This window comes from Ochotona curzoniae, unplaced genomic scaffold (assembly GCF_017591425.1).
Source record: "Ochotona curzoniae isolate NIBS_2020 unplaced genomic scaffold, NIBS_Ocur_1.0 patch436, whole genome shotgun sequence".
NCBI lineage: Eukaryota > Metazoa > Chordata > Mammalia > Lagomorpha > Ochotonidae > Ochotona > Ochotona curzoniae.
The window spans coordinates 3,483-20,151 of NW_024467013.1; the positions used below are offsets into that span (position 1 = coordinate 3,483).

The 16,669-nt window shown below is 58.5% G+C and overlaps 2 protein-coding genes across 3 annotated transcripts; one reads left to right on the plus strand and one right to left on the minus strand.

Annotated features, from left to right (window-relative positions):
• Window positions 1-6,518: 6,518 nt before the first annotated feature.
• On the plus strand, window positions 6,519-14,583 carry LOC121167976 (ceramide synthase). 2 transcript variants are annotated; one of them, XM_040997706.1, is made up of 5 exons: window positions 6,519-6,643; window positions 10,947-11,030; window positions 13,343-13,568; window positions 13,990-14,085; window positions 14,296-14,583. In XM_040997706.1, the coding sequence occupies exons 1-5, from the start codon at window positions 6,519-6,521 to the stop codon at window positions 14,581-14,583; spliced, it is 819 nt and encodes a 272-aa protein (XP_040853640.1). The 2 variants fall into 2 exon arrangements, with proteins under 2 accessions (XP_040853640.1, XP_040853639.1); XM_040997705.1 differs by lacking the exon at window positions 6,519-6,643 and adding an exon at window positions 9,849-10,144.
• An 893-nt stretch (window positions 14,584-15,476) lies between these two features.
• LOC121167975 (fertilization-influencing membrane protein-like) lies at window positions 15,477-16,242 on the minus strand. Its single transcript, XM_040997703.1, has 4 exons — window positions 16,179-16,242; window positions 15,848-16,000; window positions 15,639-15,726; window positions 15,477-15,498 (listed from the first exon to the last, which is right to left on the minus strand). The coding sequence occupies exons 1-4, from the start codon at window positions 16,240-16,242 to the stop codon at window positions 15,477-15,479; spliced, it is 327 nt and encodes a 108-aa protein (XP_040853637.1).
• Between the last annotated feature and the right edge of the window lie 427 nt (window positions 16,243-16,669).

Sequence of the window (16,669 nt, forward strand, 5' to 3'; positions counted from 1 at the left end):
ATGTAACACTTGGTTGATTCTCCAGTTGGATGTTGCAGCCTGCTTCCCATCCGTGGCCCCCACCCTAGCTCTCAGCCCAGACTCGGCGGGGAGGCAGGGGGACCATCAGCGAACACCTTTTAATTCTGTGAATACTCCATTTCAGGATGGTCCTGTTCCTGGGCTTGTCTCTGGCAGCACCCCAACCCTTGACTAGGAAGGCACCAGGACCTCTGTCTGGCCTTCCTACGCTCCCCACGCGGCCTCCTATACAGCCACTGCCTCCCAGCTTTGCCACCGGAAGTCCCACTCCTCAGGGCTCCTCACCCTCAGGGGCCAGCCCCTCGAGGAGAGGGTTTCCCCAACACACGGCTAGAAGCAGCAGCATGGAAATTTCCCAACTCTGTGTCCCCCCCATCCCAAGTCCCAGGTCTCCCCTCCCACCTTCCATCACACACAGGCCAGGTGCCAGTGCCAAATGCCCTCCCAGGCACTGTAACTTTCCCCACTGTCATCACTGCTGATTTTAAGATGCAGGGACATCCCCAATGACCAATCTGGGAAAAAGCCAATCCCTCCCCCAGTCCCAGGAAGGCTTCAGAAGGCACACATTCCCCTCCCTCCCTCCCTGTCTCCTGCCAACTCAGTGACACCAACTTTGGCAAGGCCTCCAACCACGTCCAAGGCTGGCAGCGGTCAGAGTCACTGCCACGGACGATCGTATTCTGTTCCTGCTATTGGGCTCATACATTATGCAGGGTGGACAGTGTGCAGGGCCAGCTCGCTGCCAGGCAAAGCGTGGGAGGGGTGATTAGGGCTCTCCCTCTGCCAAGCCCCACACTTGTACCCGAATCACGCATCTGTGGGAGGCTGGGGGACAATCAGACTTCTACCAGATTTCCCTGCAACCTGAAGTTCAAAGCCAAGACCCCAGGGGAAAGGAAGAAAAGGGAGCCATTCAGGCATCATCCGAGGGTGGGTAGAACCTGGGAGCCCCAGGCCTGGGGAGTGGGAGGGGGCGCTGACAGCTCTGGTCCTGATCTGGCCAGCAGAGGCTCCAAGTGATGGAGAGGAGAGATCTGGGTTTAGAGAATTTCCCTGGAGGAATGGAGAGGCTGAGCTGCCCCACAGCATCCACAGAGGCCTCATCACAAACCTTATTTAATCCTCACCAGTGGCAGGAACCATCATTTCTGTTTTACAGACATGAAGGAACTGCGGCCCAGTTATTAAAAAAAAAAAAAAAAAAAAGCACAACCCAATCAACTTTGGATCCAGCTGGTTTTTGGAGTTCTAAGTGCTCCCTCCCTTGGCGTTTCTGGGAAGCCCTGGGGGGAAGCCAACGGAGCTCACTGGGCCTCAGTCCTCTGTTGGCAGGGCTAGGGGTGATGATTACACATAATGTAATAGAGCCCTGAGCCAGGGCTCATTAGTAATGATGGACAAACAATCACTCATGAGTATGCATGTAAGCAGGAACTGCGCCTTGCACACATGTCTCAGCAACCCTGGGAAGAGGAAATGCTATTGTTTCCATGTTATAGATAGAAGCCTGAGGCTCACACAAGAAGCAAGTAGCAGAGGCAGGCTTTGGGCTCTGGCCATGATTGGGACCTTGTGAACATACAACAGAAGCCCAGTGAGGTTCTGAAACTGGGCCGATGTCACACAGCCAGACAACTGGGGCAGAAAGGCCCTTGAACCTTGAGCCATCTGACTACATCACACCTGTTATGCCTCTGGCCTTTTTCTGGTATGCAGGTAAAGGGTGGGGCTGCGACTGCTTGAACAGTAGCTGACCTGAGGCAGTACAAATAAAAGCACTAAATAATAAATGCTCTGACACCCTGGCAGGGATGCTGCCGTGGTGTGGGGGTTGGGGGAATTGGACCCTTCCTTGGGTATCAGGTGGGAAGCAGGCCACGGCTGGCTGCCTAACATTTACTTATTCACAGCCTCCTCTGCTGAGAGCAGCCCCGTGTACCTGCAGCGCCCATCCACGCGGCACCCAGGCAGAGATGATGAGCCAAACAGCGTCGGGACAGAGGAGCCCACCGGGGATAGGAAACGGTAAAGTCCAGGTGGAGGGGACTGGATGGCAGGTCTGGATAGCCTGGGATGGGGACGCTCACGTGGGAGTGGGGCTGCAAGAGGGAGAGCCGGTGGCTGAGGTCTACAGAAACAGCTGCACTGAGCCAGGCCCCAGGCTGCTCCTGTACCTGTGCACCTGCAGGCCAGTGCTGGGTCTATGGGATGCCCAGACAAGGAGTCTGTCATGATCACAGGCTGTGGAGTGCTTCTGACCTTGAGTGGTTTGCTTTAGGTGATGTACGGTTCAATGACAGCACGCACACACATGTGCCGGGAAAGCTAGTCTCTTTCCAATTCCCTTACAACACTTGTGATCACCCTGGGACAAAGTCCCATTTTGCTGCCAAAAGTCCTTCAACACCTTTTTATCAGTGCTTATCTATGTCTGGCTTTCTTCCTTTTAACAGAGAGAGAGAGAGAGAGAGCCGCCTGTGCAGTGCAGACTGGGCAGTCCCAGTAGCAGCCTAACAAATAGTTACAATGTTAAAAATCTTTGTTTCCATTCGCTGTATAAAGTGTTATTTTCTATGTACCGCAGGTGATCAGGGGTTTCTATTTTTAGTAGCGGTGACGAGTTCCCTTTTAAAGTCCACACTGAAAAGTTCCTGTAGTTGGATCACTTCTCAACTCGGGGACCCTGAAAGAGCTACCAGCCCCTCCCCTCCTCTGGACAGAGAATGTTACTGCAGCATCTCAGCCCACGGAAGAGCTTAGATGGGCACCCGACACATAGGACATGCTGTAAAAAGTGTTTGGTCAGATCAAGTAGAGTAAGCAGCAGCCAGCAACCAGACACACAAGCCCAAGCCTTCCTTGGGAGCAGATGCATGGCCCGTCATGTGGTGGGGGAATGAGGACAGAGAAGATAAGAACCCAGACAGGGTCTCAGGCAGTTTCTAGATTCTTCTTTTAACTACCAGCCATTTTACTCTTGGATCACTAACACCAGGGTGCTTGCAAAAAGGGTATGGAAATTAATATTACAGAAAAATAAGCTGCACATGGAATTCAATCTGCTTGGTGATACACCAAATTTTCATGGGAATGCCTCCCCCTGCAATACCAGCATCCCATATGGGTGCCCATTTGTGTCATGGCTGCTCCATTTCCCATCCAACTCCCTGCTAATACGCTTGGGAAAGGGGCAGAAGATGGTCCAAATGCTTAGGCTACTGCACCAACGTGGGAGATTTGGAAGAGGCTCCAGGCTCCTGGCTTCAGATTGGCTCTGCTCGGGCCATTGTAGCCACTTGGGGAGTGACTCATCGGATGGAAGATCTTCTTCTCTGTCTCCTCCTTCTCTCTGTATATCTGATTTTGCAATAAAAATAAATGTCTTTTTAAAAAGAAAAGACAGATTTACTGAGAGGAGAAACATAGAGAAAAATCTTCCATCTGCTGGTTTACTCCTCAAGTGACCACAACGGCTAGAACTGAGCCGATCTGAAGCCAGGAGCTTCTTCCAGGTCTCCCGTGCGGGTGCAGGGTCCCAAGGCTTTGGGCTGTCCTCCACTGCTTTCCCAGGCCACAAGCAGGGAGCTGGATGGGAAGTGGAGTAGCCAGGACATGAACTGGCACCCATACAGAATCCTGGCCCATGCAAGGTGAGGATTCAGCCACTAGGCTATCACACCAGGTTCCTCTGGTAACCTTTTGAAGCACTCTCTGCCTCTTTACAAAACAGGAGTGACAGCATCTCTTCCGATTTCGGCATGGTGTCTGTCAGGGTGGCTGGAAAAGCGGTGTTTGATGACGCTCATGTGTTCTCTGTTGGGATAATATCGCCCCCAAGAGGGCAGAAATTGGTTCTTGGAGGACAGAACAAAACAATCCAACTGCTCTTACATACGGACCAGCACAGATAGACATAAATAGACGGACAGTAAATCTGTGTCATTAAAATTTTATGCTGGGCAGCAATTACAGGGGGAAAAAAAGTCTAAAAAAGAGTCTGTTTGGGAAAAGCAATTTTTAAAAAGGTCAAAAATCATTACGCTAAGCCACAGCTTCTCCCATTTGGGTCATTATGAAATTGGTTTCAGGAGTCATGGCCAGTTGTTTGGGGGAGAATTATCTGGGAAATGTCCCCAAACGGTGACATGCTCAGGATCGCGGGGGAGGGCGTCTGTGTGTGGGTGTGGGCTGAGTCAGGGCACGCAAGGTAGCTCCTGTGGGTGGCTGTGAAAACGTGTGGGGATCCGCTCTGTTCCCCTCCTCCTTTGATGTGAAACCTGTGAAACCTTGGCTGTATCTCGTTTGAAAAAAAGAAGACATCGGTGATGAAAGAAAGATGTAGGAGAGGGTTCAGATGCCGATGCAACTTGGACTTGACCTCTGCCAGCTCATGGCTCACGGATTCTTTCCCCGCCCTCACCCTACACTCCACGGTAAGCTACAGAGCCACACCTCTCTCCCTGTACCTTAAGGCATTGGTCAATGGAACACACTGCCTGGTTTCCAATCCAGCCCAGGACATTTGAGCTGAGCCTCACACAGCCCTGCCTCATTCAACCCTGGCACTCAGCCCTGCCCCACACAGACCTGCTGTGTCTGCTTCCAGGGCAGCACTGGGTTTAGCTCTTCAGATGCTGCTTAAGATGCCCGGATCCCAGCTCGAAATTGGTTTCCTGTAAATGCACTCCCTGGGAAGAAGCAGTGATGGCCTGTGGACTTGGATCCCTGCACCCATGGGGAGGCCTGGATTGCCATCTGAGCTCCTGCCCCGGCCTGGCAGGCTGTAAAGAAGTGAACCGTTGTGGCAGGCTGTAAAGAAGTGAACCAGCAGGCAGGTGCATGTGAGCTTACTCTTTTAGTCTTTGTCTCAAATAAATATTAGAAAAAGAAAGAAACAAAATATAGGCTCATTTCTTTTCTTTCTCTCTCTCTTTTTTAAAGCTTTTCTTTATTTTCATTGAAAAAGCAGATTTGGAGAAAGAAGGAGAGAGCAAGATTTTCCACCTGCTGGTTCACTTCCCACATGGCCACAACAGCCAGAGCTGAGCTGATCTAAAACCAGGAACTAGGAACTTCTCCCAGGTTTCCCACACAGGTGCAGGATCCCAAGGTTTTGGGCCGTCCTCAACGGCTTTCTCAGGCCACAAGCAGGGAGCTGGATGGGAAGTGGAGCATCCAGGACATGAACCGGTGCCCTAATGGGATCCTAGCCCATGCTACCGCACTGGGCGCAAGGGTAAAGGACTTACCCACTACTATGCAGGCGATTAGAGGGCGTGTTTGTTTAGAATCGGAAAAGTTTTAGCTTCAAATGCACCATAAAAAGGATTGCGGCTCCACACGTACACGCATGTGCACAGCCCAGCAAATGCCCGTGGGGCGTACTGGGGTCTCTCACCGCCCCCCAGTTCACACCTGCCCTTGGTTCAGTTGCTCTCATTGTACCCCAACCCCCCTATTTCATGTAAACATAGACATACTGTGTATTTCTTAGATCGTGCGTGGAATCTGAGGCCCACACACCCCGTGGCGCCCCATTTTTGGCTGTTTCCCCTCTTGCCTATTTCAAGCCAGGACTCCCCATTCGAATTTTCCCCTCTCCTTCCTTGGTCCCTGGTTTTCACCTCCACCCGTGAAACGCAGCTGTCCGTCAAATCAACAAGCCATTCTCATTGGCCAATACGGCAGCAAGGCGCTACGACCTGGCCCCCATCCAGAGCAGGGGAGCAAATGAGAGGGTGCCTGTGTCAAAAGGTTGACCAATGGGAGGATGGCACATTCCCAGCTGCCCACCAATGACAAGGGGCTTTCCCTGGCACCTCCAACTGCCTCCGCCCCACAGCCTCGCGGGCTTGCAGTTTGACGCCTTCCTTTCGCCCCAGGAGGCTGCGGTCCTGGACGTTTGAGGGATGCAGGATGGCAGGCCGGGATCCCGCACCTGCTGCCTGCACCTGCCCGGCTCCTCTCCTCCCGGCAGTGGGTGGGAGGGGAGGCCTCTGGAGACAAAAATGATATTGGTGTAAAGCTATTTGTTTCCAGGCTTTTGCTAACACTTCCTTTTCATGGGCTAAGGCTTGCTTCTGCCTTTTCCCACCCTCCCTCGTCATTCTCCCACTTTGGCTCTTCAGAAGTGAGAAATGTGAGTGCCCAGGAAGAGGGGCGGAGGGCGCAAAGGTGAGGGGTTCTGGGGAGAGTTACAGGACAGGCAGGGAAATACCAGGAGCGAAGGAAAAAGACAGTGTGAGGTTGCGATGGGCTGGAGCGGGAGAGGCGGTGTGCAGGTCAACCTCAGCTGTCCTAGCACAAAGGAATGAACTGGTCAGATTGGGTTTTCAACAAACACCCCTCAGGTGCGCAGTGATCCATGAAGAGGATCCAACGGGGTTGGAGCAGAGGGCTACTGGGGGCATGCCCGGGGTTACAGGTGCACGGGGAGGGGGTGGGGTCTGAAGGCCGCTGGGGACTGCCCTCTACCTTCCTCACCACAGCCAGGCATGACCCTGCTGTTGGCACTAGGCTGCGCCTTCTTCCCGCTGTGCTTTGCCGCCCTCCGCTGGGCCCTGCAGAACCTCGCCAGTTTGCGGATGGAGACATCAGAGGCTGTCCTGGTGGCGTCCAAGTAAGAAAACAAAGGAAGAGGGGAAGGAAAGTGTCTCGCCTCACCCACCCCGGGAGGGACATGGTCAGGGCTGCTGGAGTTAGGAGAGTACCCCTGTTCAAGGAAGGGTTAGCAGTGAAGGCTGAAGCCAAGGGCGGGATGGGAGGAGGGTGGGCTAGGGGTCCTAAGGTGCAGGCTGCGGAATCTTCCATGTTGTCCTTGCACCCCTGCAACCTCCTCTGCCTCGTTTGTCATTGTGCTTGGTAAGAACAGCCACTTTCCTTGTGGAAATGCTATGTAAGCAGATGAGCCAGGACAGGGCGAATTTCCATGCGTGGGGGCGTGTGTCCTGAGCTGGAGGGACATACTCCGTTTGAGGACATTGGAGAGGAATTTAGAACTCAAGAAAACAACCATACTGGCAAATAAAATATGCTTTGTGGACCGGCTTGGGTCCTCAACAAGCAAATTTGTGACTTATGGAGGCAATTTAAAAACCTTGTAAAAAAAAAAAGATTAAAAAAACAAAACAAAACATAATGACCAGCATTGTGTTGTCTCAGCTGAAGCTGCCACTGTGTCACCACCATCTCATGTGAGTGCCAGTTCCAGTTTGAGCTGCTCCACTTCCGATCCAGCTCCCTGCTGATGCACCTGGGAAAGCAGAGGAGAATGGCTCAAGGGTGTGGGTCCCTGGTGCTGGCATGAGAGATCTGGAGGAAAGAGCTCTAGGCTGATGGCTCCAGCCTGGCCCAGCTCCGGCTGCTTAGGAAATGAACAGAAGCAGACAGAAGATCTTGGCCTGTGATATGATATTATATGATATGATATAAATTATGATTTTTTTAATTGGAAAGTCAGATATACAGAGAGGAGGGGAGAGAGAGAGGAAGATCTTCCGTCTGCTGACTCACTCCCCAAGTGGCCGCAAAGGCTGGAACTGAGCTGATCCAAAGCCAGGAGCCAGGAACTTCTTCCAGGTCTCCCACATGAGTGCAGGTTCCCAAGGACTTGAGCCATCCTCTGCTCCTTTTCCAGGTCACAAGCAGGGAACTGGGTGGGAAGTGGCCAGCGTCCATATGGGATGCTGGCATCATGGCTGATGCACAATGGCGGATGTGCCACAAGGGTCATTCATTTTTTTTTTAAGCTGTTTTCTACAAAGTTTTTGAAGAAACTTTGTGAACACCCACATAGTTGACAAAGCAAGCTCCCATCAGGAGCAGGGCAGCCAGCGGAGCCAGCGGAGCCAGCGGAGCCAAGCCCCGGCCGACCTGGGCTCTCCCCACTGCAGTCTGAGTGAGGCCTGACTTCCAACTTAACCAGTGCTCGTAGCTGTGGCAACTCAGCTTTGAAACCTGTTTCTCCTGTAAATTCTATCCTGCCTCTGTGACTTAAATATAGATCAGTACAAATCGCCTTACCCTGTGCTCAGCAGGGAGAAAAGACTCAGGAAGTTGGATCCCTACCCCCAATGATGCCTGAATCCGGACTGTCTCTAATCAGGACTGATCCGGAACGATCTCTAACCGCTGCCTTAGGCGACTTTTCCAGGGCCTTCCCACAGTGTGCCACTAGAGGGCGGCACAAAACTGCAAATCCCAAGCCCCCCAGCTCTGCTTTTAGAGCCCGAGGTGGACCTGGGACGGGGAAGAGTCCTTGGTGGAGTTGGCTGTTGCAGTGTCTGTCCGGGGCCAGCTGGACTCCATAGTTAGGGCAGTAGGCTCTGTATCATGCAGAAGCTGCACCCAGCTGGACGGGAGGTGGCATGCAGAGTGCAGAGGTGCGGAGAGCCCCTGCCACCCTAGGCGGGTGACCTTGGACCTGCAGGTGGCCTTGGCCTGGTCACTGATCCCTACTGCCCTGGGAGTTGAATGAGGGGGCTCGCTACAGCCAATCCCTGGGGGCCTTTTCCCATTTCAAATCTGGACTATTTGGGGGCCGTGGCAGAGGGAGGAGAGCAGGAGAGAATGGGAAAGCTGGAGGGGATGAGGGGTGCAGGATGGCTGGGTGGGCAGGTGCACAGCGGGAGGCCGGGCAGAGTCTCCACAGGGTGATTTCCTAGAGGGAGGGCGTCCCTGCTACTTCATCACCACGTGGCTGGGCAGCATCCACCAGTGTCCAGGGCACTGGCTGGGTGGCAAGGGTGCTGGTGCAACACACACACACACACCCCTCACCCCTATTGTGCTGTCAGTCATTACCTGGGGACGGGGCACAGGTGGCAGCAGAAGAGCCAGGCTCCTGTGTCTTCCTGCATGCTGGTCCCCTCCCTCCCATGAGGGCAAGCCCATGGGTGCCCAGCCAAAGCGTCCTGTTGCAATCCTTCCCTTCGACAAGAGGATAGTGCCAGGAAATCCTGTCTGCCTGGCTGGACCAGGTGTCCGCAAGCTGCGACTCCCGTGGTGGCAGAGGAGGACATGGCAGGGGTTGGCGGAGTACTGGGTGGGAAGCAGAGGCTGGCCCCTCTGGGACCTCAGACCTGCCTCCACCAGGACCTAGCTCTCCTGCCTTGGCCTTCATTGCCCCTAGCAGCCCCTGTGCCTGCCGCAGCTGCTGTCTCTTTAAGGGCCTCCCCTCCCTGTCCCCCCTGCTCCCCCCATCTCTGTCGCAGCCGCGGCTGTGGCTCAGAGCTGCATGGGGCGACGCCGCTGCAGGTCCGGTTTCTTGGTGTCTGGTCGGTGCCACCGTTCCCCCGCCCTTCCCCCCACCCTCCCCAAGCTGGCGGCTTCCCCTCCCCCTCCCCCTCCGCCCAGGGGGGGCGGGGGGCTGGGCACCAACCCCCTGTAGTGCCATGTGCGCCTGGTTGCGGGGGCCGTGGCCACAGCGAGAGGCGGCGGCGACGGCGGCGGGAGAGCGGGGTTGACCGCTGACCGCTCGCCGGGCCGCCCGCGCCTCGGGCTCCCCGCCGTGCTGCCTCCCTCCCCCGCCCGGGGCTGGCACCCCGGTCCCACCCCCATCCCCCAGCCCGCCTCCTCGGGCCCTCCCCGCTGCTCCACGTAAGCCCCCCCTCCCCACCTGCCTCGGCCCTCCCGCCCCTCCCCCAGCGGCGCCCTCCTCCCGTCCCCGCGCCCTCGCGGTCCTCTCGCCCAGTCCTCCCCAGCCTTCTCCCCGGCTCTCGCCCGCGCCCTCGCTCCCTGGCATCCTCCGGGGGTGCTCTCCCGGCTCTCTGGCCAGCGGTCCTCTCCCGGGGCTGGGCCAGCTGCCTGCCCCCATCCTGTCCCTGCCCCATCCCGTCCCCGCCCTGTCCCCTTTGTGCCCCTGGCCCTCGCTCGCTCTCCCTCTAAGACCCGGGGCTGTGCCGGCCCTTCCCCTCCCCAACTCGCTCCCTCAGGCTGGGCCTGCCCGTCCCTTCTCGGCCCGCCCTCCTGTGTCCCTGGTCGGGCCCCGAGACACCATGCTGACCCCCATGGTGGCCGGGGGGGTGGTCTTCCCCGGGCTCTTCCTGCTCTCCAAGCACACGCTCCAGCGGCTGCCCCAGCCGCGCTGGGGGGAGGCCGACGCCGTGATTGTCTCCGCCAGGTAAAAGGGCTTTGCTTCCCCTCCGGGGCCCCAAGATGCCAGAGACCCCCAGCACGTCCCCTGTCCCTTTGGGTGCTCTGGGGACAGGAGCTGCTGCAATGGTCAGAGGCAAAGGCCGTCCACTCCCAGCCTCCTGCCGTCCTGCCCCCAGGGCATCACTTGCTGTCCTGGGAGGCGGCATCCTAACCCAGCCATCTGGTCTACTATCCACACTGCCTTCTCTCCTGTCCACATTCCCCTTCCACCTCCAGCATGGCCAATCACTGAGACGCTCCTGTTAGATATTAGGGCAGAAGGCAGGGGGCCAGTGTTGGAGCAACAAGGGACAGGGCAGAGTACAGCCTGGGATGGGGGCCGCAGTCAGAGAAAGTGGGGGAGTGGCCAGGGTGGGGACAAGTGGCATGTGGCAGGATGACTGGACTGCTGAGGGGGGACAGGTACAGGGCACCCCTCCCTCAGCCCCTGAGTCTAACTGCCACTTCCTCCCAGGACCAGGTTTTTGCCCAGCCCTGCCTCACCTCATCCTCACCCCTCCCAGGATCCCCTTCCCAGAGAGAGGGGGGCTAGGGATCCACAACTGAGGCCAGGCTAAAGGCAGGCAGCGAGGTGTGGGGTGGACAGGTGAATGGCTACGGCTGAGGGGTTGGGGTGTCAGAGGGCAGCAAGCCCAGCCTGGGGAGGAGGTAGGTGAGGGTGGCTGTGTGAAGCGAGCAGGTCTAGGAGTCGAGCCACTTCCTGGGCAGAGAGGAACTTTGGAGCCCACCTGCCTGCCTTCCCACCTGCCTCCCTCTCGCCCCTCCAGGCTGGTCTCCTCCGTCCAGGCCATCATGGCCTCCACTGCTGGGTATATTGTCTCCACCTCCTGCAGGCACATCATAGATGACCAGTAAGTGCCCTCTGAACCCTGCGGACCCTGGGTACGGGGGGGGGGGCGGGCTGCTAAGGTAAGGGAGAACTCCCCTTCTAGGGAACTCTGTCCGTGGTCCCTAAGCCCTGAACTTGGGCCTGAGCAAGTTAACTGCAGTGACTGCAACTCAACACCTAGGGATAAATTTATCCCATGTTGTCCTTAAAGGTCAGAGTGGGGAGAAGGAGCGGGGATCTGAGAGGATCCTCGGGGCGGTTCCAGGCCACTGCTCGGCCACTTGGGTCCTAGTGGGTGATGGTCTTTGTCTCCCCTCCTCCTCACGCCCCCCCCTTGGCCCCTACTTCTAACCTGCACCCACCTGGGGTGTCCCTCCAGCTGCTGCGTGGCTCACCTCCTCCCACCATCCAGGTGCCCGGCCCCAGCTCAGAGCACGAGGCAGAAGCTGGAGGACAGATGACACAAACAAGGCCACTAACGGTCACGCAGTGGGGGCAGGAGGGAGGGTGAAGAGGCCAAAATTTGGCACTGGTAGCTGCTGCAGTGCCTGCCGCTTGCCAAAGAGGCCCCAGGGCCTGCGAGGTGGGGCAGCAGCAGCGGGCGGCCGGCTCTGTCCGTGGTGCTGACGGGACCCACGGGAGTGAGTTGCAGGTGCCTCAGCTGAGGGCTCTGCTTTCCTCCTCTGGTGGCCCTGAGTCCCAGGGGGACGTTGTGCGGATGGCTCTACTCCCAAGGTGTGCTCCATGCGCACTGTACCCCCTCTTTTCCTGTAGACGCATTAGTTTTCTCGTCTCTAGAGGTCGCCTCCTTTCCCAGATGGGCTGCCAGGAGGAGGAACTAAGTTGATGTGGGACAGATGCCTTGATGTAAATGTGGTGGACACTTAATTCTTTCTTCCAAGCCGACCGGGTGACGTCCTTCTCCCCGGGGCCATCCCACTGCTGGCCCGAGAGGAATCCAGGCGCCCACGCATGTCCTACCTTCCTTCAACACCCATAGGTCACCTTCCGGTTCTTGAATTCCCTCCCCAACCCCACCCCAACTAGGTCTGTTCTTGTCTCTCTTCTCTTTAATCCTCAGGTAGAGGAGGATAAGGATTAATCCAGAGCAACAGCTGTTCCCCTTCTTAGTACCTAATTGCTGGAGGGTGGGGCCCAGTTTAACTAGTCACAGAGCAGCCAAGTTCAGTCAGTCCCTCCTGAGCCTCCTCCCCCTGGCTCAGGGCTTCACTCCACAGCAGGGCTGCTGGGGGCTCATTGGGCCCTTCCTGTTGGGAACTGCCCACGGGCCAGCTAGGTCTTCCCCACTCTTCTCTCCCAAATCCCTGTCCTTCCCATGCTGTAGCAATGTGTGTCTCCAGCTGGACGGTGGACCGCCTCACCTCTTCCAGCTGCCCTGCCACACCCCTGTCCTCAGCTGGCTCCAACCCCAGTTCTCTACTTTCCCCCTCAGCATCTCCTTGCACTAGATCTTTTTCCACCACCCCTCTGCCAAGGTGGGTGGATGAGTTCCTGCTGGGCCCTTCCTTGCTGGTCTCCCCCCCACCACACACACCCCACCTTGGGGTGGTCACTCGCAAGACTCCAGGGCTTCGACGAGAGTGCCAAGATGCTGACTCAAGAGGGAAAATGCAATGTTGCATATTCATGCCCTTCTCGTTTTTGTTTACTCTCCAAGCAGGGAGAGCTTGGTCTGTTCTTGGCACCTTCAGCTCAGCAATTTCTCCTTAATGCTTGGCCATACCTGAAAAAGCAAGAGATGGGGCCTCCCTTGGGCAGAACAAGCGGCACAGACAGTGCCAGCCTGGGCACCAAGAACACGACCAGCCTCTAATGCTTCTTGAATTTTCCAGGGATCTCAAGGCAGCCAGATTTCTGTTTGGCTTGGGCTGCGTTACCTGGTCCTTCCGTGATTTGGTTTCTCCACCTGCTCTGTGGAGTTAACAACTGCCTTCTTCCAGGGCCTTGTACATGCAAGGGCCGTAGAGGCTTAGCCTGGGGCCTGTGCGTAGTGAGTAGCCAGGGGAGATTTCCCCCCCCCAGTAACCCCCCCCAGCCCTCCTCGTACCGTTGTCCTATGTTCAAGCAGCCACCGTCCTCCAGGCTTCGCCTGCACTTGCACTTGAATGGCCTTTGGTCGTGGGAACCTTCTAGTTTCTTTTCCCTTTCTCCTACGTAGAGCAGAGCAGCGGCAGGGGCACCATCATCCAGAATTCAAGAGTCCAGTTGTGTCTTGGGGGGTGTTTGCCAAGACCACGGGAGATCTGACTGGCCAGGGTGCCCAGCTCTGCCCAGCCACTGGCCCTCCTTGAAACATCTCTCTCTGCCCAACAGACACTGGCTGTCCTCCGCCTACACGCAGTTTGCAGTGCCCTACTTCATCTATGACATCTACGCCATGTTCCTCTGCCACTGGCACAAGCACCAGGTCAAAGAGCATGGCGGGGAGGCCCGCGCCGCGGGCAGCACCTGGGCTGTGGTGCGCGGCTACCTGCACAAGGAGTTCCTCATGGTGCTGCACCACGCCGTCATGGTGCTGGTGTGCTTCCCACTCTCGGTGGTGAGTCCTCCGGGCTGGCCCAGAGCCTCGGCCCTCCTGCCTGCACCTACCCCCACGGGAACCCTGGGAGGACACCCCTGGGTCTTGGCAGCAGGGTGCAGCGCCAGAGAAGGCTTGCTGGGCACCCCCCAGCCCCTGTGGCAGGAGGCACCTGCGTCTGGAGGAAGGCTGGGCTCTGCCCAGCTGGGGTGCTGCCCCGTGTCTCTGAGTCTCCTTTGCTGTGCTGGGAGAAGCTGTGCCCTTTTCCCTCAGGGGTGACAAGGAGGGATGCGGTAAGGTCATACACCCCGCTCCCCGGCCCCCGCACCCCTCGTGCTGCTGTGCACTCGTTCTGACCCTCAGAGTGGGAGGGTCGGGGAGTGACGGGGGAGAGGCAGGGCAGAGGTGGCTGTCCCTTCACTGTCTTGGTCCCTCCCCTCAGGTGTGGCGACAGGGCAAGGGAGACTTCTTTCTAGGCTGCATGTTGATGGCGGAGGTTAGCACCCCTTTCGTGTGCCTCGGCAAGATCCTCATCCAGGTGAGGGGGCGTCTGCGGGCGGAGAGAGGGCACAGCCACACGGGGGCGCTCTCGGCAGGGACGCTCAGGGCGGCGGACAAGGCGGAGCGGGGCGGGGCTAGAGGCGGGACTATGGCTGTGCCGGGGCGTGGTTACGGGCGGTACGGGGCGGGGCTGGGGGCGGTGTCTGGGCGCGGCCCCGCCCCCTGGCAGCCCTCTCTGTGCCCACAGTACAAACGACAGCACACGCTGCTGCACAAGGTCAACGGCGCCCTCATGCTGCTCAGCTTCCTGTGCTGCCGGGTGCTGCTGTTCCCCTACTTGTACTGGGCCTACGGGCGCCACGCGGGGCTGCCGCTGCTCGCCGTGCCCTCGGCCCTGCCCGCGCACGTGAACCTGGGCGCTGCGCTACTGCTGGCCCCCCAGCTCTACTGGTTCTTCCTCATCTGCCGCGGGGCCTGCCGCCTCTTCCGGCCCCGGGGCTGCCCGCCGCCCTCGCCCTGCCAGACCCGCGACTGAGAGCAGCACCCTGCCCGCCCTGCTCCGCGGGGACAGAGCTCTGGGGCTGACGTGTAAGGGGGTGGGATGCGGGCAGGAGGGAAGGGACGTGGGGGGACGACGCCTCTGGCCCTGACAGCCCCAGGACCACAGATGGACTTGACCCCCGGGAGAGGGGGCTGGGGCAGGGGTGACAGGAGGCAGGATCAGAGGGGACCTCTCCCCCATGCACTCCCTGGGCAGAAGAGAGGAGGGACCATGCTTCTCCCTGCTGGGGCTGGAGGGTGTGTAGGGAGACAGGGCAGGGGGAAGATCAGAGACCGTGGGGAGGCCCCGCTGCCCAGCACCCGCCTCACCCCTCAGCTGCAACCCAGAAAGAGGGCAAGCACTGTACCAAGCCGTGGGCCTCACTGCCTCCCAGCTCCCCCAGCACCTCTCCCAGGGAGGCTGGCTTGAGAAATCTTATTTATTTGTCCGAATTCCAACTAGTTTGGTGGGGTGGGGGAAAGAGGCTGCTACCCTCCGCCCCTACCCAGTGCTGAGCATCCCCGGGGGCAGGTGAGGGGCGCCCTGTCCCTCCCCACTGGCCGCACATCTTCGCCCTTGGGCCCTGGCATGTCCCTGGTGCTACACATCTCTCCAGGCGTCCTCTGGGCTGGGGACGGGGTGCCTGGGAGGTGCTTTCCCAGCCGCTAATAAAGTTGATCTCCGTCAACAGCCACCACTGCCCTGTCCTGTCTTGGCCCAGTTCTTGGGAGGTGGAGCAGGAGGAGGGGATGGGGGATCCCGGGGACCCTGGAGCTGAGTGCCCACCGGGCTCCGCTGGCCACGGAGCGGTGGTGAAGGAAGGAACCTGGCCAAGCCAGTTATTCATCAGGGCACAGAAGGGTGCGCATGGGTGCTCCGTCGGCTCCTTAGGCCCCTTTCTGGAAGCTCCTGTGGGGTATGGAGATCGGTGGAGGTGGTTTGGGGTGCTTCAGCTGTCCGCAGGGAGGTGGGCAGGGCAGGCCTGGGAAGGCGGGGCTTGCAGGAGGGTGTGGCTTATATGGGGTCCTGGAAGGTGAGGCAGGGCTTACATGTGGGTGCAGAACTGGAAAAGGAGAAACAAGAAGGCCACCACCATGGCGCCCATCAGGATGTGGTGGAAGAACCTGGAACTGGAATCTGCTGGCCAAGGAGGGGGACACGGGTCCGCTGACTCTGCTGGGCCTGACATGTCCATGCCAGGGGTAGCCCACTCCATGCCCTGGCGAAGTGAGAGGCTATTCCACAAGGTGGCTCCTACCTGAGGGAACAAAGACAACAGGCTTCTCCCCGATGAACTGGGCCACGGCCAGAAGGCTATCTCGGTCTGAGTCCGGGTAGTCGAAGAAGTCCGGCCTGTCTATGAAGAGCGGACCCACTGCTCGTGGGGTGGACGCCTTAGCTGGCCTGGGTGCTGGGAGCCAGAAGGACGCCTGTGACAACAGCTGGGGAGGGGGCACTGCCCTGCGCAACCCCCAGGCTGCGGTGCACTGGGAGACGGAGGGTGGACAGGAAAGGAAGGCCACGACAGGCCTACACGTGCCTAGGGGCCGCTGCCCCTCGCCCACAGCTGGCCGCCCAGCACTTCCCACCTGCTTCCCCTGCCCTCAGCCTCGTCAGCCACAGCCACACCAGCACCCACAGCCGCAGCCTCATGACCAGGATGGCTTCAGGATGCCGGGTTCTGTGATGTCACAGCCTGGAGCCATTCCGACGGGGGTCCCTGAGGTGGTGAGGTGAGAGGACATGCTAGCCCGCAGGGCAGAAGGGTGAAGATGATGCTAATGGCGGTGCTGATGGAGGGGTCTCCACAGGGGTGGAACTCGGTGGGACCAGGGCGCCAGTGGCCCCCGTGCTGGGGAATTTGGGGTGTGTGCTTCCCACCCCGAGACTCCCCTCCCACGTTCAGGGGCGCGAGGTGACCCCTTTCCTTTTCCCAAGTCCTTCGGTGTCCGCGGAAGAGCGTCCGGGCCAGGAGCCGGGAGGCAGCCGGCTGTGCCACTGGGTGGCAGCAGTGCCCGCGCTGGTGCGGTGACCACCGGAGGCCCCGCGCCCGCCTCCGGCCACAGGGGGAGGCTGTCAG